Genomic DNA, 18,079 nt, shown 5'->3' with positions numbered 1-18,079 from the left:
GAGAGAGAGAGAGACTCCATTATTTAACCAACTTCTATTGATAACTTTCAGTGTATCCAGACACTTCACTGGCACTGGAGAAAAGATGGAAAAGGCGGCATTTCCAGTATTCAAGGAGCCCATTTGGTTGAAAAGCAATAAAGAAAGGTACAAAAGGCACCGAATTCTGCTTTGGGAGAAGGAAAGCCTTTATGCAGAAAGTTCTATATAATCCAGGTTGTTGATGGATGAATAGTTTATGAAGTGCAGGAGAAAAGGGTAGCAAGCTGTAGGCTAGATCTTGAATGCAGGTGCAAGGAACAGTGGTGATACATGCAGCTGAGTTTAAGGTGCCTGGAGCACAGCAACAGGGCATGAAGCTAGAAAACAGCTTGGGCCTGACTGTAGAGGGCTTCCCCACGAGAAAGGAGCTCTAGTAGTCTATAGTTTCAGGAACTTCATAGATGGAACACAGGACCATGGAAACAGGCCGCTGGGTTTGCGCGTAGTGATCACCTGTGTCCTTACTGAGAAAATTTTCTACAGCATGATGAAGGCAGAAATGGGTAGATGTGAGTTTAGGTAGATTTGGGGGTATGCTTGGTCTTGAAGGAGAAAGGAGATAAACATTTCTGGCTTTGTTTTCTAAGCAAATGAAGGCAATGGAAAACTGAAGATGAGAAAAAGGGAGTAGAGCGACCTGAAGGAAGAAGGGGAAGAAGTATGGCCACCCCAATCCGGCATGATGGGGAGCATTGTATTGATGCTAAACAAAGTATGTATGTGCTCATTAACATAGCATTTTTAAGTTCCTGTTTGGAAACAAGAAGAGTAAGCTTTGGCAAAAATGATACTGTCCAGCGTTCATCACATTATTTGCCTGACTTGCTTCCTCACTGGCTGGCAAATTGGTCTCTCTCTGAATCAGCTCCACATACTACTACCCTGCTCGCTGAATTATGAAAACGGCAGCAACGTGTACCATAGCTAATAGCTGCCTGTCACGGAAAAGCCTCCAGAAGTTTGCTGAAAAGCTATTTGGACAATAAAAGCAGGACTGAAAAGTACTGACTAATAACAGAGGATCTGACAAACAAAGTCTCTGCCCAGGCAAGGAAACAGCCTCATTTCAACGTTTACATGCGCTTAATTTTAGTGCTCTTGAGGACTCGGAGAGGAACAGGACTTCGTACAATCAAGTGTTACTGGACAAGTAGCTTAAATATTTCCTGAGCGCCTTCTTCGGGGCCCCTTCGGGGTTCCAGAGAAGAAGCTTCTCCTGTGTCTGCACTACGACGTTGAGGCCCTGCCAGACGTTGCCCACCGACACAAGGCCGCGGGGCCACGGCTTCCCCGGCAGCAGGTGCGGGGGCGGGGCGGGGGCGGGGGGACCGCTCCGGAAGTCGCCCTGCCCGCGCGCCCAGAGCGTCCGGTTGCCCGGGAGACGCCGCGGCCGTCCGCTCCGCCGTCGCGGTGCAGGTGGCTGCCTGCACACAGCGACCCCCGCCGGGTTGGGGCCGCTCGGGGCTGCGCGAGATTACGTCGCCACCGTCCGGGTCCGCGCCGTAAGTGGAGGCGCTAGCGGTGGGTCGGGGGCCTGCGGGCTGGCGCGAGGGGCTGATGGCGAGAGAAGTGGGGTCTGCTCGCACGCTCCCAGAGAAGGGAGAGTTCCCGAGGGCAGGGGAGCGGGCTGCCTTCCCCTCTGGTAGCCTCCGGAGGGACGGGGAGGGTGGGGGCGAGGGGCTAGAGGTGACAGGGTGCTCCCGCCAGCCTCACGCCCCACCCGCTGCGGCTCCCTAGGAGCTAGAGGCAGTGGCGAGCGGCGGCGGGAAGGTGGCAGAGCGGCGGCGGGGGCGCACCCGCGCTTTGGGAGACCCTTGTGTGGCCGAGAGGCTGGACTGCCATTGAAGGGTCGAGACCTCTTCAGAGGCCTGGAAATAAAGAGGACTATGCCACGCTTCCAGATATGCGTACAGATGAAATGTGGTGGTTGTCTTTTTTTTTTTAAACAAAATTAGTTTCTTGGGTTATATAAATTATATGGTCTTCTGGTTTCCTGGGGAGTGCTTTCAATTCATCTGTGCCATCACCAAGACAAGCTTATTAACAGGTGTGTGTACTTTCAAGGTTCTGTAATTCAGGGTTATGTTCATAAGATAGATGCAGATGGGTCTTGTAGCCCACTTTTCGGGTCAGTTTTATAAAGACGAATACTGCAAGTTTGGTTGCACTGGAATCACTACTAACAACAAAGCACATGGTGAGTTGAAGTCTGCAGAATCCACCTGGTCTGGCCTGGTCTTGAAAAGGTCTCCTTTCCCCCTAATTCCTAATGCCACCATTTACGCCAGTTTCTTATAAACTTCAGGAAATGTGCCAGTATTTTTTCACCCCATTACTCTCCTGTTTCTTAATTTTGTTTTTCTTCCCCCTGCGCATTCGATAGGCTTGCTTGAGCCCTCGGGACCTGCTTTGTGATACAACCATGGAAAACAATCTGCCTCCCAGTGTTTTCTCTGTTTCTGTGTGCATCATTTCCTTAAGACTAAGGAAATTAAAAAGAAAACTTTCAAAGAATTTAATGATCCACTCAAGTATCGTATCCATCTTTCTGTATTTACCAGTGGGCCTAAGTGTATATCTGTTTTTACCTTTGTACACAGAACTTCATGAATTTAACAGATATTTGGTAAATTGTGAAGTCAGGAGACGCCATAGCCAAGAGATAGATATAGATATAGATATAGATATAGATATAGATATAGATATAGATATACAGTATTCTATATATATATAGATATATATATATTCTCTATATATATAGAATATATATATATATATAGAAGGTCACTAAGGACAGTGAAAAATATTTTCAACCAATTTCATCTATTCCCTGGCAATAGCTATATCACTGCTTAATCTTGATTTCCTGCCCAGATACTATATTAACAACCAAAACGTGATTATTTCCTTTGCTTAAAAGAGAGTGATTTCACATAATTAGCAGAAAGGTTAGAGAATAAAATTACGGAAGGACTTCAATAGGTTGAGCATCTGCCATGTGCCAGCCGATGGGCTAAGGATGCAAGTCGGATGTAATGAATAATGCGTAAAAAAGGAGTGGGGAAGTCATGAACACAGTATGTGTGCAGAGAAAGATTGGGGTTGGGGAAGGCTAAGAGAAAGGACATTTGAATTGAATTGCAAAAGATGAGGATTTCAGGGTCAGACCTTCCCAGCAGTGGCATAAGCAGCGACAGATCTGAAAATGTCTGGGGAAGAATCTGAGGAGCATCATGGGAAAGGTCCATTGGGACCAGAGTGTAAAGGACTGTAACTATCATACTGTAATCTGAACTTTATTCTGTGGCATTAGAGGCCATAGGACATTTCTGAGGAAAGGCAACATCTGAGGATATTGATGTTTGAGAAAGATGTCTTTGGTGTAATGGAAGTTGATATGCAGGAGAAAAGTGAGTTAAGACACTTCAGTCCCACCATATATAGGTTTTTAAATAGCTGCATTTTGATATAATAATTTCAAACTTGAAAGAATAGTACAATGAACTGCCATACATCTATGTGATTCATTAATTATGCTCCATTTGTCTTATCATTTCCTTCCTGTCTCTCCATGTATAAATACATGTATATTAATTTTTCTGTCTGTACCTTTTGAGAGTAAGCTACAGACATCATGCCCCTTTACCCTAACGTATAGTTCAGGTATATTTCCCAAGAACTAGGCCATTTTCTTACATAACCACAGTACGGATTACATAAATCAGGAAATTCAGTACCTATTCCACAGTCAATATTTAATTTTTTGTTTTTACATTTATTTTTTTTAATTTTTTTTAACGTTTATTTATTTTTGAGACAGAGAGAGACAGAGCATGAACGGGGGAGGGTCAGAGAGAGGGAGACACAGAATCCGAAACAGGCTCCAGGCTCCGAGCTGTCAGCACAGAGCCGGACGCGGGGCTCGAACTCACGGACTGCGAGATCATGACCTGAGCTGAAGTCGGCCGCTCAACCGACTGAGCCACCCAGGCGCCCCTTACATTTATTTATTTTTGAGAGACAGAGAGAGACAGAGCACAGCGGAGGAGGGGCAAAGAGAGAAGGAGACAGAATCTGAAGCAGGCTCCAGGCTCTGAGCTGTCAGCACAGAGCCCAATGCAGGGCTCGAACTCACAGACTGTGAGATCACGACCTGAGCCGAAGTTGGACACCTAACCAACTGTGCCACTCAGGTGGCACCACAGCCGATATTTAGATTTCATCAATTAGCCCAAGTATAATTCTTTATAGTTATCCCATTCAAAAAGTCAATTTAGCATCACACATTGCATTGCATTTCCTTTTCAGTCTTTTTAGTCTCCTTCATTCTGGAACAGTTCTTTGACCTTTGTCTTTTATGACCTTAACATTTTTTTAAGAACACGGGCCAGTTATTTGTAGGATGCCAAAGTAAATTTGTCTACTGTTTCCTCGTGATCCGATTCAGGCTTTGCATTTTGGGCAGCAGTACCACTGAGGAGATGCTGGGTCCTTCTCAGGGGTACATTTGCCTTTTCTAGAAATTTCATGTAAATGGAATCATATAATATGTGTGTGGGTGGGGAGCTGTCTGGCTTCTTTCACATAGCATATGTTTTCAGTTTTATTTTTTTATGCGCATCACACTATAGTATGAATCAATACTTTCCTTTTAATGCTGAACAAGTATATCATTGCATGGATTTTCATTCATTAGTTCATGGGCATTTAGATTGTTTTTAACGGGAGCTCTTATGAATAATGATACTATAAACACTTGCATACATGTCTTTGTATAGACCTATTTTCATTTTTCCTGGATAGATACCAAAAAGTGGAAGTGCTATTTCTGTTTAACTTTTATTTTAAATTTGTGTTTAACTTTTAAGATATTACCAAACTGTTTTCCAATGGGACTGCGCCATTTAGCCTTCCTACCATTAATGTGTGAGAGTTCCAGTTTCTATGCATCCTTATCAATCCTGGATATTGTCACTGTCTTTTACTCCTTCTGGTGGGTACATAGTGGTATCTTATTGTGGTTTTAATTTACATTTCCTAATAACTAATAGCATCCTTTCATGTGCTTATTAGACATTCATATATCTTCTCTGGTGAAATATCTTTTCAAATCTTTTGTTCATTTCTGGGATGACTGGCTGGCTCAGTTGGTAGAGCATACAACTCTTGATCTTGGGATCATGAGTTCAAGCTTCATGTTGGGGGTAGAGTTGACTTAAAATCTTTTGTCCATTTTTAACTTGGGTTATCTGGCTGCCTGATGAGTTGTAAGAATGCTTTATGTATTGTGGATACAGATCTTTTTTTTTTAATATTTATTTTATTTTTGAGAGAGACAGAGAGACAGAGTGTGAGCAGGCGAGGGGTAGAGACAGAGGGAGATACAGAATCTGAAGCAGGCTCCAAGCTCCAAGCTGTCAGCACAGAGCCCAACTCAGGACTCTAACTCACAAACCATGAGATCATGACCTGAGCTGAAGTCGGACACTTGACTGACTGAGCAAACCCAGGCGCCCCATGGATACAAATCCTTTATCTAATGTTTTCTTTAGGCTCTGTCTTGTTTTTTCATTTTCTTACTGGGTCAGTTTTTTTGAAGAGCAAAAGATTTTAATTTTGATGAATTCCATTTTATCAATTTTTTTTCTTTTATGTATCATGCTTCTGGTGTCAGATCTTAGAAATCTTTGCCTAACTTAAGGTCACCAAGATTTTTCTCTTAATTTTTGCTAGAAGTTGTACAGTTGTAGCTCTTACATTTTGATCTGTGATGCATTTTTAGTTAGTTCTGGTATACTGTGTGAGGTACTTAAGTTTTTTTGTTTTTGTTTTTATTTTATTACATATGTACACCAACTGTCCTAGCATCATTTGTTGAAATGATTGAAATGATTGAAAACAATCTTCTTTTTTCATTGAATTGCCATCACATCTTTGTGAAAAGCAATTGACTATAAATAAAAGGGTCATCTCGTGACTGTCCATTCTGTTTCACTGATACATATGTCTGTCTTTATGCCAGTACCATATTCTTTTCATTTACTCTAAATTTATGGTAAAATTTGAAGTCAGGTATTGTAAGTCTTCCAGTTTTTTTTATTCCAGTTGCTTTGGCTGTTCTGGGTACTGTGAGTTTCCATACCAATCTTAGGTTCATCTTGTCAATTTCTATCCCCCAAAAAGAGTCTGTTGGGAATCCATTTTTGTTGTTTTTGTTGACTTGTTCTCCCCCACCCCCTCCCCCCACCGCCCTTGAGTATCAGAAACACTTTCCTTTTGCTTAGCATCCCTCATAACGTTTTAATTGGAAACTGGGCATTTCAGATAATACATCAATGCTGGATTCCAGTTTTCTCCACTGAGGATTTTTTTGTGGGTTGGTTTTTGTGTTTGCAACCTGCCTGTATTCTAGAATCTACCTCCTTCGAAACGTGTGACTGTTGATGTCTGTGTTCAGTTTTTTAATTATTCTAGCCTGGCTTTCTAGGACTCACCACTGTCTGCATAGTTTGGTGGTCACCAATAATTTGAGCAGCAGTGGTACTTAAACACCTCTAGGCATAATCCTTCATCCTCTTCCAGTGGACCAGTGCGTGGGTTGGGCAGCACATTCAGAGTTCAGTCAGTCCTCAAATCTGCCTCAGGACCCTACTGGGTCTTCCCTCTGTATGCCTGAGTTTCCCAGTTAGCCAGAGATATGTGGAAAGCCAAACTACCCCTTCTGGGGCTCTTCCATGATCTTCCCATAAATTTTTGGCTAGCCTGCAGCTCACTCCACCTGGAAGTACATCCTTAGGCTTACAAAGCTGTGGGGCTTTCCCCCGTTGGTTTCCTACTGAATTTTACTGACAGTCCTGTCACGGGTTTTCAGCCTGTCACGGGTGTGAGCCATATCAAGCACATTTTCCCTTGGAGTAAGGCTTCTGGTTCATGGCCAGTTCACAGTAGTTGTGGCGGTGCCCCTGCTGAGTTGGGGGGATGAGGGTAGAGGAGGAATGGCAGCAGGTCCAGGCAGAAGCCACAGACCCCCATTGTTCTTAAGTGGAATTCTAACTGATCATGAATAAGTATTTCTCAATTTGTTTTTTACCTTTGGTTGATTTCCAGAGCCCCCAAATTGTTATGGGTTGGTTCGGGCTTTCATTTTACTTTTTTGACAATTTTCCCTGGCCTTGTGTTTTGGGGAGAGAATTTACCAACCTCTTTACCCCACAGTAGTCAAAGTCTGACCCCTGGTGCTTTTTTGTGGGATTTTTAAAAAATAAACTTTCTTTATTTCTTATGCAGAAACCACTTTATTTTTTTTTTTTTATTTTCATGTTTATTTTATTTTTGAGAGAGAGAGAGAGAGAGAGAGAGTGAGAGAGAGAGAGAGAGAAAGAAAGCATGAGCAGGGGAGGGGCAGAGAGAGAGGGAGACACAGAATCCGAAGCAGGCTCCAGGCTCTGAGCTGTCAGCACAGAGCCCGATGCGGGGCTTGAACCCACAGACTGGGAGATCATGACAGACCCTTAACCAACAGACACTTAACTGACTGAGCCACCCAGGTGCCCCAGAAGCCACTTTAAATTCTCAATCTTTAATCAGGTAAATTTTCGTAAATGGTATTTTTCTAGAAAATTATCCATTTCATCTAAGTTTTTAAATACATTTTTATAGATGCCTGCATGGGGCACCTGAGTGGCTCAGTTGGTTGAGTGTCTGACTTCAGTTCAGGTCATGATCTCACAGTTCGTGAGTTCCAGCCCCGTGTGGGGCTCTGTGCTGACAGCTCGGAGCCAGGAGCCTGCTTTGGATTCTGTGTCTTCCTCTCTCTCTGCCCTAACCACCCTCCCTTTCTCTCTCCAAAATAAACACTTAAAAATAAATAAATACATAAATAAATAAAAATATAGATGCCTGCAGAGTAGACTCATGATTTTGGAAAAAAAAAATTGTTCTGTTTTATTACCTCTTGTTATTTCTTATTTTGTATATTCATTCTTTCTCCCTTTTTTCTTGAATAAGGTAGTTATAGGTTTGTTTAATTTTTTTTAAGGAACTAGGATTTGGGTTTATTAATTAGATCTATTATTTCTATATTCTCTATTAATTTCTGCTTCAATGTTATTGTTTCTCGTGCTTTATTTTGGTTTATTTTGTAGTTCTTTTTTAGATTATTGCATTTATTTATAATTTTTACTCTTTTATCTTTTCTTCTATATTGTTTCGATCCCTGGATTTTTTTCTCTCAATTTCTATATGTCAGGGTGTCTCAATCATGGCATTATGAACTTTTCAGATAGACCATTCTTCTTGTGGGGCTCTGTCCTGGGATAAATATTTAGCAGCATTCCTAGCCTCTACATCCTCATAACAATCAAAAATGTCTCCAGACATTGAAAAATTCCTCTGAGGAACAAAATGACCCCCAGTTGAGAACCCCTGCTTTAAATGTATCTCATTGATTTTGATATGTAGGGTTTTCATTATTTTTTTTTTTTTAGTTCCATTATTTCAGTTTGCATTTCCCCCTCTACCCAGTAGGTATTTAACTGAAGGCTTTTTTAGTTTGTAGGTAGAAGGTCTTTTTTTTTAATTATTTATATATATATATATATTTTTTTTTTTAATTGTATTAATTTCTAGTTTGATTGTGATCAGAATGTTTTTATAATATTTCTAGTTTTTTAAACTTTCTGATGTGTGCTTGAGAAGAAGGTAGATTTTAGATTATCAGAGTATATAATTCAATATATCTGTCTCCTAAAGATCTACCTTATTGGTTATATTGTTTAGGTATTCTGCATAGTTACATGTTTTTTTGTTTTGTTTTGTTTTTTGTTTTTTGTTTTCCATTGGCCTTGCCTTTTCCTCAAACTGGTGTGTTTAAGTGTCATGATTAATGTGTTTCTATACATGTCTCCTTACATGTCCTAAATAAAGTTTCTGCTTTATAACAGTAATTGCTATGTTATTTGAGGGCTGTTATATCTTCATTGTGAATCGTGGCTTTTAGCATTAAAAATTGCCCCCCTTCTGTTGTATTTAATGCTTCCTGTAGCTTTAATTATATTTTGTCTTAAATCTCCTTTCTTAATATTTCCATTTGTCCTGAATACCTCTGTTTGTCTTTTTAACCTTTCTGAATCACTTTGTCTTAGATGTGTCTCTTGCATATAGCTTATAGTTGAATCTAGCTTTGTGAGCCAAATTGAAATCTTTTTCATTTAATCAATGAGTTAAGCCCACACATATTTATTGATATAACTGATACTAGTCTTTACCCTGTCATATTGTTTTATATTATAATTTTTACATGTATAATGTTAACCCTGTGTTCTTTCTCTATGTATTGTGTTTGATTTTTATTTCTTAGACTTCTTTGGGTATTTTTTTAGTGCTCTCAGTCCATTTTCTTATTTAACTTTTTATTCTCTGGTTTGTCTGGGGTTTTTTTCAAGTTTATTTATTTATTTTGAGAGAGAGAGAGAACACGCACGTGTAGGAGGGGCAGAGAGAGAGAGAATTCCAAGCAGGCCCCACACTGTCAGCATGGAGCCCGATGCAGGGCTCAAACTCACAAACCATGAGATCATGACCTGAGCCAAAATCAAGAGTTGGAGCTTAATCAACTGAGCCAGCCAGGTGCCCCTGGTTTGCCTCTTTTTAATGGTGTATTTTACTCCCATCTATTTAGTTATCAATTTATTCTGCTTTCTTTGTTCCCTTTCCATTTTTTAAACAGATCTTTAATTGCATTACCTTCTACATTGTCAGCACTTCTAACTTTTATATATTATTCTTCCACCCTTGTCCCCATCTTTGCTCTAGTTATCAACTAAATATATTAAATGCTCACTATAAATCTCTTCTTGAAGTTTTCCCAATCAGCTCTTGGCTGGGTGAAAGTTTCCTCTTGTAGATTCTTTTTTTTTTTTTTTTAATTTTTTTTTTTTAACGTTTTATTTATTTTTGAGACAGGGAGAGACAGAGCATGAACAGGGGAGGGTCAGAGAGAGGGAGACACAGAATCCGAAACAGGCTCCAGGCTCCGAGCTGTCAGCACAGAGCCCAACGCGGGGCTCGAACCCACGGATGGCAAGATCATGACCTGAGCCAAAGTCGGCCGCTCCACCGACTGAGCCACCCAGGCGCCCCTCCTCTTGTAGATTCTTTAAGAGGGTTCATGAATACAATATTCCTGGAGGTCTTGCATATTTTAAACTGTTTATGTATGATTTTGCTACTTGAAGGACAGCTTGGTTGAGTGTAAAATCCTTGGCCTTCACTTTCTTCTCTTGAATCTCTTGAAAAGGCTGCTGTTGCACTGTGTCCTCTAGACAAGGTTGATGTCACTCTCTTTCTCTTATGGCTGCAGGATATGAGAGTATTTGTTTTGATAGTTTTATTCAAATATGTCCGAGTTGATTGTTCTGACTTAGTTTTGCCAACTACCTGACGGGCCTTTTCAGTATGTACGCTTTGACTTTATTTTGCTTCCAGAAAAATTTCACGGATTATACTTTCAACTATTCGTTCTGTTCCACCATTTTGTTTTCTTCTTCAGAGACTCTAATTACATGTGTTGGGTTGTCTTTGCCTGTCTTCCATTTCAACCACTTTCTCTCTAAACTCTCTTACTTTTTCTTTTCTCATTTTGAATCTCTTAATTGTTCTGTCTTTTTAAAATGTCCCTTATTAAGTTTTCATTGGAATCTATTCTTTCATTGGTGTCTTGTTTTTTAGCCTTTATTTCTGAGATGATTTTGTCTTTTTCTCGTATTTTTTTTCCTGAGTTCAATCAACTATCTTTTTTTTTCTTATTTATTTTTTTTTTTGTTCACTTCTGGTCTTATTTGAATTTCTGATTCCAAGTGCTTTTCATATATCCAGATGAATGTTAGAAGATATTTAAATCGGTTTGGAGTGTTGTGTTAGTTTTCTTCTGCTTCACTGTTAGGTTTTTGGACATAATTTTCATCAGCTGAAATGTTCCATTCTCATTTCTATTTTCTTCCACTGATAGGTTTGTGTGGAGACCGCTTTTGTCTATTTGATTTCCTGGGCAAGTTTTGGCTTGTGATAGTTGACAGCAGTCCTAGGTCAAGAGAGTCCGCTCTGTCAATGTACCAAAGTGCAGTTTCTTTAATGAGTAGCACTTTTTTTTTTTTTTTTTAATTAGGGGCAGAGAGATTTGCATGTCCTTCAGTTTTGGGGTTCTCTTTTGTCTTGCACGGGCACAAATTTACCCTCTTGCTTCTTTTACTCTTCACTCTCCAGTCTCTGACAGAGATTGGAAAAGCCTCTCCCTTCCCTCTTGCCCTTCTCTTCCCCAATAGTGTCACACTGACTGATGCCTTCTCAACATCCGTAACTTTTAAGTCCTTTCCCTGTGGTGACTGCTCTGATCCACTGAGACACTCTCAGTATTTTTGCACTTGTGATGTATTTTCTCTTTGGTTGGGGGGAAGGGGGGATGATTTTAAGTCTATCCCAGGCCCTTCATTTCCTCTCCTGTCTCCTTTACAGTTTTTCCAGATCCCACCACATTTCTGTATTCGTTCTCTGCAAGGCTTCTGGTGGGATCCTGGGAAATATCTCTTCCAGAATTTGGAGTGTACTTTTCTACTTAAGTTTTTAAATTCCTCTGTCTTTCCTATTATGTTGGAAGCATTTCATTTATGTGCATTTTCTTATTAAGTTTATTTTTATTTAAGAGAGAGATAGAGAGCAAGCCACATGTGGGGCCCAAACTCCCGAACTGTGTGATCATGACCTAAGCCAAAATCAAGAGTCAGATGCTTAACCAACGGAGCCACTCAGGTGCCCCAATATTTATGTGGTTTTATTGTTCTGGTTGATTTCTACAGCTTTGTGAAAGATACGTGACGAGATTAGAGTTAGACAGCCATCATTATCCTTGGCTATCTCAAAGTTCCCCACCATATACATCTTTACAAACCATTTAGGTAAAATGTGGAGCAGGTATGTGAACTTTGGGTAGAGGTAGAGGTAGAGGAAGAGGATAAGAAAGAAGGCATTTGGCTTAGAACAAACTGACTTTGAAACGATTCTATTTGTGTAGAGATAGTCATCAAACAGATAGTTGGGCTGTACCTCAGATAAGAGATAGAAATTACTGCTTCTTATAAAACTCTGGTAGAGTCCTAGTAAGCTGGAATTAAAGCCATAAATCCCTTTGAGGAATTTCTGTCGTGGTCTAACTCCTGCCTGCACGCTCAGACCCATCTTCCATGAACATATAAGCCCTTTAGAAAGCAGATACCATTGAGAGGTTAACAGGTAAAGTACTATTTTTCTGGTGTTTTATCATATTCAGAAGTTTGGTTGATGTGTCTAAGAAATCTAAATATTAGTCTGAGAATTCAATCATTATTAAGCCAGTTAGGGAAAAAAAAAAGAAAATCATAGATCAATAGATCAAAATATCTATCTAGAGGGAAATAAGAACATAATACATAGACGAACATCATGAGTAAGCTTTCTGGCATATTCACAGTTTCTTCCAGTAACCATAGGGCTTATCGAATAGGTTAAGTTCATAAATCCACAAAGATCTATACTGATAACTTTCTAAAGCAAATTCCTAGTTTCTACTGTTTTATCACCTGTAACTAGGCTAAAGAACAAATCTATGCATGTTTATATATAAACAGATTTAAGATAATAATACCTATATAAAAATACAGTATAACTGATAGAGATTTCAGAACATAATCTGTGATGAATTTTCCATGTGTTATTTAAGAGTGTATGCTTCAGTTTTCTCCCTGTAATAAGAAAGAATAGAATCTACAAAAAAAAAAAAAAAAAAAAGAGGCATTGCAAAATGGTTTAGTAATAGTCATTTACCAAGGTAAACACTCCCCCAGTTGTGTCTTTCTATGGTGATGAGTGAGAGTAGATGATTTCTTTCTCCATTGAGACAATCTGTGGGTGGAAAAGATGTTAGTGAAGTAAAAAAGAAAAAGAAAGAGGATACTCATTTGAACATGAAAAATCTAAAAAGGGGTCACCTCTTTTACTTGACATTTTATTAATACTAAGACCTGGATAAAATGGTTCTCCTAACTGTGCATTCTTTTGAACTAACTGAGAGGCAGTATAGCCTAGTGATTGAAATTGTGATCTCTGGAGCTTGACTCCCTGGGTTCTAATTCCATACTAGCTTCACCTTGCCTTGGTTTTCTCATCCATATAACTGGATGAAAATTGCACTTACTTCATAGAATGGTTGTGCAAATTATATGTGATTTTCCTAGGACAATGTTATTTAAGGGCTAGCTCTTATTATCACTATTAGATTATATTAAGATTCTGCTGGATAAAGTGGGGTGGGATTTTTGAGACTTACTTGAATTTTTATATTTTTAATTCCTACACTGATTTCTTTAATTATGGTGGCCTTATTTGTTACTTACCATGTAATCCAGTCACCACAAAATTCACACATGGGTGATGCAGGACCAACAAATTAAATATTTCCATGGAAATCATTATGGATATGAAAGCATTCGTGAAAAATTAGAGAAATCTGTCCTCTTTTTGTGCTTTTTCTTTTCTTTGGGAGCTAAGAATTTAAGGATATGTTCCTTCATACATATAAGAGCTAAGAGCTAGAAAGATTTTGTTACTGTTTTTAATGGCTGCTTTATTTGACAGTCCATATCTGCTCTTTCCTCTGTCCACCAGGTGGAAGTGTAGCACTTTGTACCTTGTCTGGTTCTCAGTTCTTCCTAAACCCCCTTGTCAAATGGGTGAGGAGAGAAAAGAGAAACAATGTAATCAAGAGTATAAAAATGTTCCTTCAGTTGGATTTTACAGCATCATATTTTAATCATTTACTTGAGGATAATGAAAATAGACTAGATAAGGTTCCTTTCCACGAATTCCTTAATTCAACTGAAGTAAATACAGACCCACTATAAGAAATATATGAGATCTTGGGGCACCTGGGCGGCTCAGTCAGTTAAGTGTCCTACTTCAGGTCATGATGTCACAGTTCATGGGTTCGAGTCCTGAATTGGGCTGTGTGCTGTCTGCCAGTGCAGAGTCTGCCTGAGATCCTCTGTCTCCATCTCTGTTTGGCCCCTCCCCACATCTTCTCTCTTTATCTCTCTCTCTCTCTCTCTCTCTCTCTCTCTCTCAAAAATAAATACATGTTAAAAAAAATTTTTTTAATAAAAATCTTAAAATAAAAAAGAAATATATGAAATCTTTGCAGTAGCTCAAAGGACCACATAAAGACTGAACTAAACTGCCAAAATAATGTTCACATCTTTCTAAGTGTATTTAAAATTAATCGATGGAAATAAATCTCTGGCATCCTGAGTAAATTGGTTTTATGTAAAAGATTGTGAGAACATTGACCTTGATGACTTGATCAAGCTGAGTCGTCTTATTTTCCAGGTGCAACATTGTGCTGCAAGGCAATCAATACAGTACCTTAAGTCACTTCAACCATAATGGAAAAGTATGAAAAATTAGCTAAGATTGGAGAGGGGTCCTATGGGGTTGTATTCAAATGCAGAAACAAAACCTCCGGACAAGTGGTAGCTATTAAAAAATTTGTGGAATCTGAAGATGATCCTGTTGTTAAGAAAATAGCACTAAGAGAAATACGTATGTTGAAGGTAGGTTAACTTTCTCTATATATCTATAACCTCATGGTATTGGATGAAATATGTATGCCCAAATTACAATTTGAATGCATCTTAAAGTGGTGTTGTTTTTCTGGTTGGACTTAAATTTCTTGGTATCAGCGACTATGGAAAATGAGTTGATTATCGCTTTGGACTTTGGCAGCTCTGATCCTGAAGTACTTTCCATTCTGGTTGGTAAATATCTACTGTCCTGAGTCCCTTCATCCCAGTGTTCACCCTCCCCCACCCCCGCCTTTCTCCACTCATCCCCCACCCAATCCTCCTCCCCACAAACAGGCAACTAGAAGAGCATCTCCCGGCACAGGATCCCTCAGGACTGGACTGTGGCATCCATAGGGGTTGGTCCTTCCTGTGTTCCACTGGTTCTTAGACCTACTGAGTATCTCCCCCAGCTATGTATACACATTTTTCACAAATAATTTGTTAGTTAGTTAGTTGTTGTTGTTGTTGTTGTTGTTGTTGTTGTTGTTTAAGTAAGCTCTATCCCCAATGTGGGGCTTGAACTAGGACCTGGAGGTCAAGTCACATGCTCTACCAACTGAGCCAGCCAGGTGCCCCTAAAGTTGTTTTTACTCTGATAGGATTTGACACGTAAGATTCATAAGTCTTCAATGGAAATGTTTTCCTGTCCTAGAAATGTTACGGTTTTAGAACCAGAAAAGAACCTAGCGACACTTCTCATCCAGCACCTTATCTTATCAGGGAGGAAACTGAGGCATAGGGCAGCACCTCTCAAACATTAATGTGCATTGGAATCCCCAGGGGACTTTGCTAAAATGCAGGTACTGAGTTGAAGGTGTGCGGTCAGCCTGAGATGCAGCATTTCCAGCAAACTCCTTGGTGGCACAGAAGGTTTGGAGACCACACTTGGAATAACAGAAATGTGATTTATATCCTCAAGAACACACAGCCGATCTTCACTTTTGACATGTGTCATCTTTTTTTAGGAAAACCCCAGAAGTCAGTTTTTAAAGGGAGATAATAATTATCATATTATCTGTCCTTTCCAAGTATTATTTGCAGCACGATTCCTAAAATTAATAATAGTTTAAAATATAATTTCATATACACCGACTGAGTTCTCAAGTACATCCATCATAAAAACCGGTTCACTGTTACCTCGCAGCCAGCAGAGGGCGCTGGTCAGCAGACAACGTCACAGAGTTAAGCTCCAGGGTGTGTCTGACCTGGCTGTGGGTTGTTTTCTAATGAAAGTAATGCTTTTTTATCCCCCACCTCCCGCCTACCCACGGCTGCAAGTAAGGTTAATGCTCGTAGTACCTCCTGGGTCACAGTGCCCCAATTTGACTTGAAGGTAAAAAGTAGCCAGATTCCACCTCAGCTTGGTCTCTGGTGACGGTTCCCATAACGTACCCCTTTTCTGCTTTTGGTATGTTATACCCATGCGTGCCCTGAACAGTTTCCTTCCATGATAAACTTCCCTTCCCTTCTTCCTATCGTCCTGTTATTTAAATGTGGTTTCATTTTTGTCCTCCTTATCACCTATGTTACTGATACAAGTCACTGTTTTCCTGGGCTAAGTTAATTTCATTTGCAAAGGGGATATGTATTGCTCATCTACCCCAAACCGGGTTTGACCAGGTTAGTATCTGTGAATCCCTTAGCCTCCTGGTAGAGACGCTGTTTCACTTCCATCCTGTGGTTTTCAGTGTAGCACAAAGCAGCTGGCTTACCTGTGTGACCTGTTTCCTCCCATTTGCCTCTCTGCTGTCTTAGACAACGGCAAGTTGATGTTATGCTCTGGACATATTTTTAATATGTAATGGAGTCCTTTTTCTCAAACTGTTGAATAGCAGACACATAGTTGCAGACTCATTTTTTTTTTTTCCCTTCAAGTCATGCTTACAGGTACTAAAGTAGAGGAGGCTATCACTATTGGGCCTGCAAAGTATTTATGCAGCTCCTACTGTATACACAATACTGTGTTCCCTCTATATATCTTTCTGAGTAAGTGGTAGAGGGTTTGGAAGGTGATGTATCTATATACTGGAAAACAATAGGGAAGATGAGTTATATGTAAGTAGGAGTGATCAGATGTCCTGATTCATAGCTTTTGTCCCCGAATCCGGTCTGGTTAGCACCCTCTTTCAAAAGCACCCTAGGGTGTGAGGGCCATCTGTCACCCCCTGGACTGCCAAAGGTGATTTGGCTGATCTGGCTGGCGAGGCTGTTTTCCTCTTCCTCCCTCACCACTCCATGTGCATCTTGGAGCTTGGAGCTACATGCTTGGCCGAAGAGAACGACCTTCCCTGATACAGGAGGACCGCTCTTCCGCCAAGGGTCTAGGAGTAGCTGCGTTCCCCTGCTACAACCTCCAAACGAGCTCTCAAAAGCCTCCTGGTTTGTGTGCTAACTTACATGGTGGCCCTAGCTGTAGGCAGGATGACCGTATCTGCCTATGTGCCTGGGACAGTCTTGGCTTATGCTTGTTACCCTGATTGGATGATAAGTTATATAGTTAACTCTATGATGGATTATCTTCAGTAGAATTTTCCCTCTGGTTCATAGCATTAAACAGGTGCCTTGTGAAATCCTTCAGCTTGAGACGGAATTTAGCACATAAGACGTCTAAGCATAAGAGAGAACAATAGAATCAAAGAACAGAGATGAAAACATGATAAATAAATTAAAAACACACTGTGGGGACTCGTAGAATAGGCAGCTTAATCAGAGTTGAACGTTGGGATCTGGTATTTCTGAAAACCAACACGCAAATCCAGACTGGGTTTAAACCCATGACAATATGCAAACTTAGTGGGGATTAATAATTTTTAGGGCCTTTTACTCAGTAATTCCATTTCTTCAATTTTTTATTCAGGTTATTTTATGACCTGGATGTTTAGAATTTTCACAAACTACATAAAGTGTTTGTGGTATCAGTGCCTATATTTTAAGTTGTGCACTTTATTTGCTATCTCCAGAGAGATTCGAGCAGTTTAATTACCATCTATATACAGGTACATTAAATAAACTCTTAAAGAATTTATTTTAAAGAAGAAAAACATCTTCTTTTTCAACCTCAAGTTTCTATGATTCTTACCAAGAGTAGTTCCTCTTGTGAGTAACCATAATAAAATTATCCACAAGAGATGCACAGGGAATGGTAAGCAAGGCCTTCCATTGTTCAAATTGTAAGGGATCTGGGGAGAAACTACTAGAAGAAATAAAATCACCAGACTTTGTATTTCAATTCCTTTGCAGCAATTAAAGCACCCAAACCTTGTGAACCTCATTGAGGTGTTCAGGAGAAAAAGGAAAATGCATTTAGTTTTTGAATACTGTGATCACACACTTTTAAATGAGCTGGAAAGAAACCCCAAAGGGTAAGTGACACACAAACTGAGGCTCTT

At 40.0% G+C, this 18,079-nt stretch overlaps 1 protein-coding gene across 4 annotated transcripts in view; it reads left to right on the top strand.

The window, feature by feature from the left end:
- Positions 1-18,079, top strand: part of CDKL4 (cyclin dependent kinase like 4) — a 53,319-nt gene that overhangs the window by 1,976 nt on the left and 33,264 nt on the right. Inside the window, exons 2-5 of one of the 4 annotated variants that reach the window (XM_040496583.1) lie at positions 52-147; positions 630-1,342; positions 14,455-14,678; positions 17,931-18,052. In XM_040496583.1, coding sequence (XP_040352517.1) covers positions 14,511-14,678; positions 17,931-18,052 — 290 coding nt within the window. In that variant the 5' untranslated portion in view covers positions 52-147; positions 630-1,342; positions 14,455-14,510. Of the gene's footprint in view, positions 1-51; positions 148-629; positions 1,343-1,380; positions 1,564-1,814; positions 2,090-14,454; positions 14,679-17,930; positions 18,053-18,079 lie in introns of those variants that run through there. The other 3 variants (XM_040496582.1, XM_040496584.1, XM_040496585.1) reach the window with 3 other exon arrangements.

This window comes from Herpailurus yagouaroundi, unplaced genomic scaffold (assembly GCF_014898765.1).
Source record: "Herpailurus yagouaroundi ecotype Mexico unplaced genomic scaffold, PumYag 188, whole genome shotgun sequence".
Classification (NCBI taxonomy): Eukaryota; Metazoa; Chordata; class Mammalia; order Carnivora; family Felidae; genus Herpailurus; species Herpailurus yagouaroundi.
Note: the sequence above shows the minus strand (reverse complement) of the source record. Positions and strands in the feature narration are given on the sequence as shown.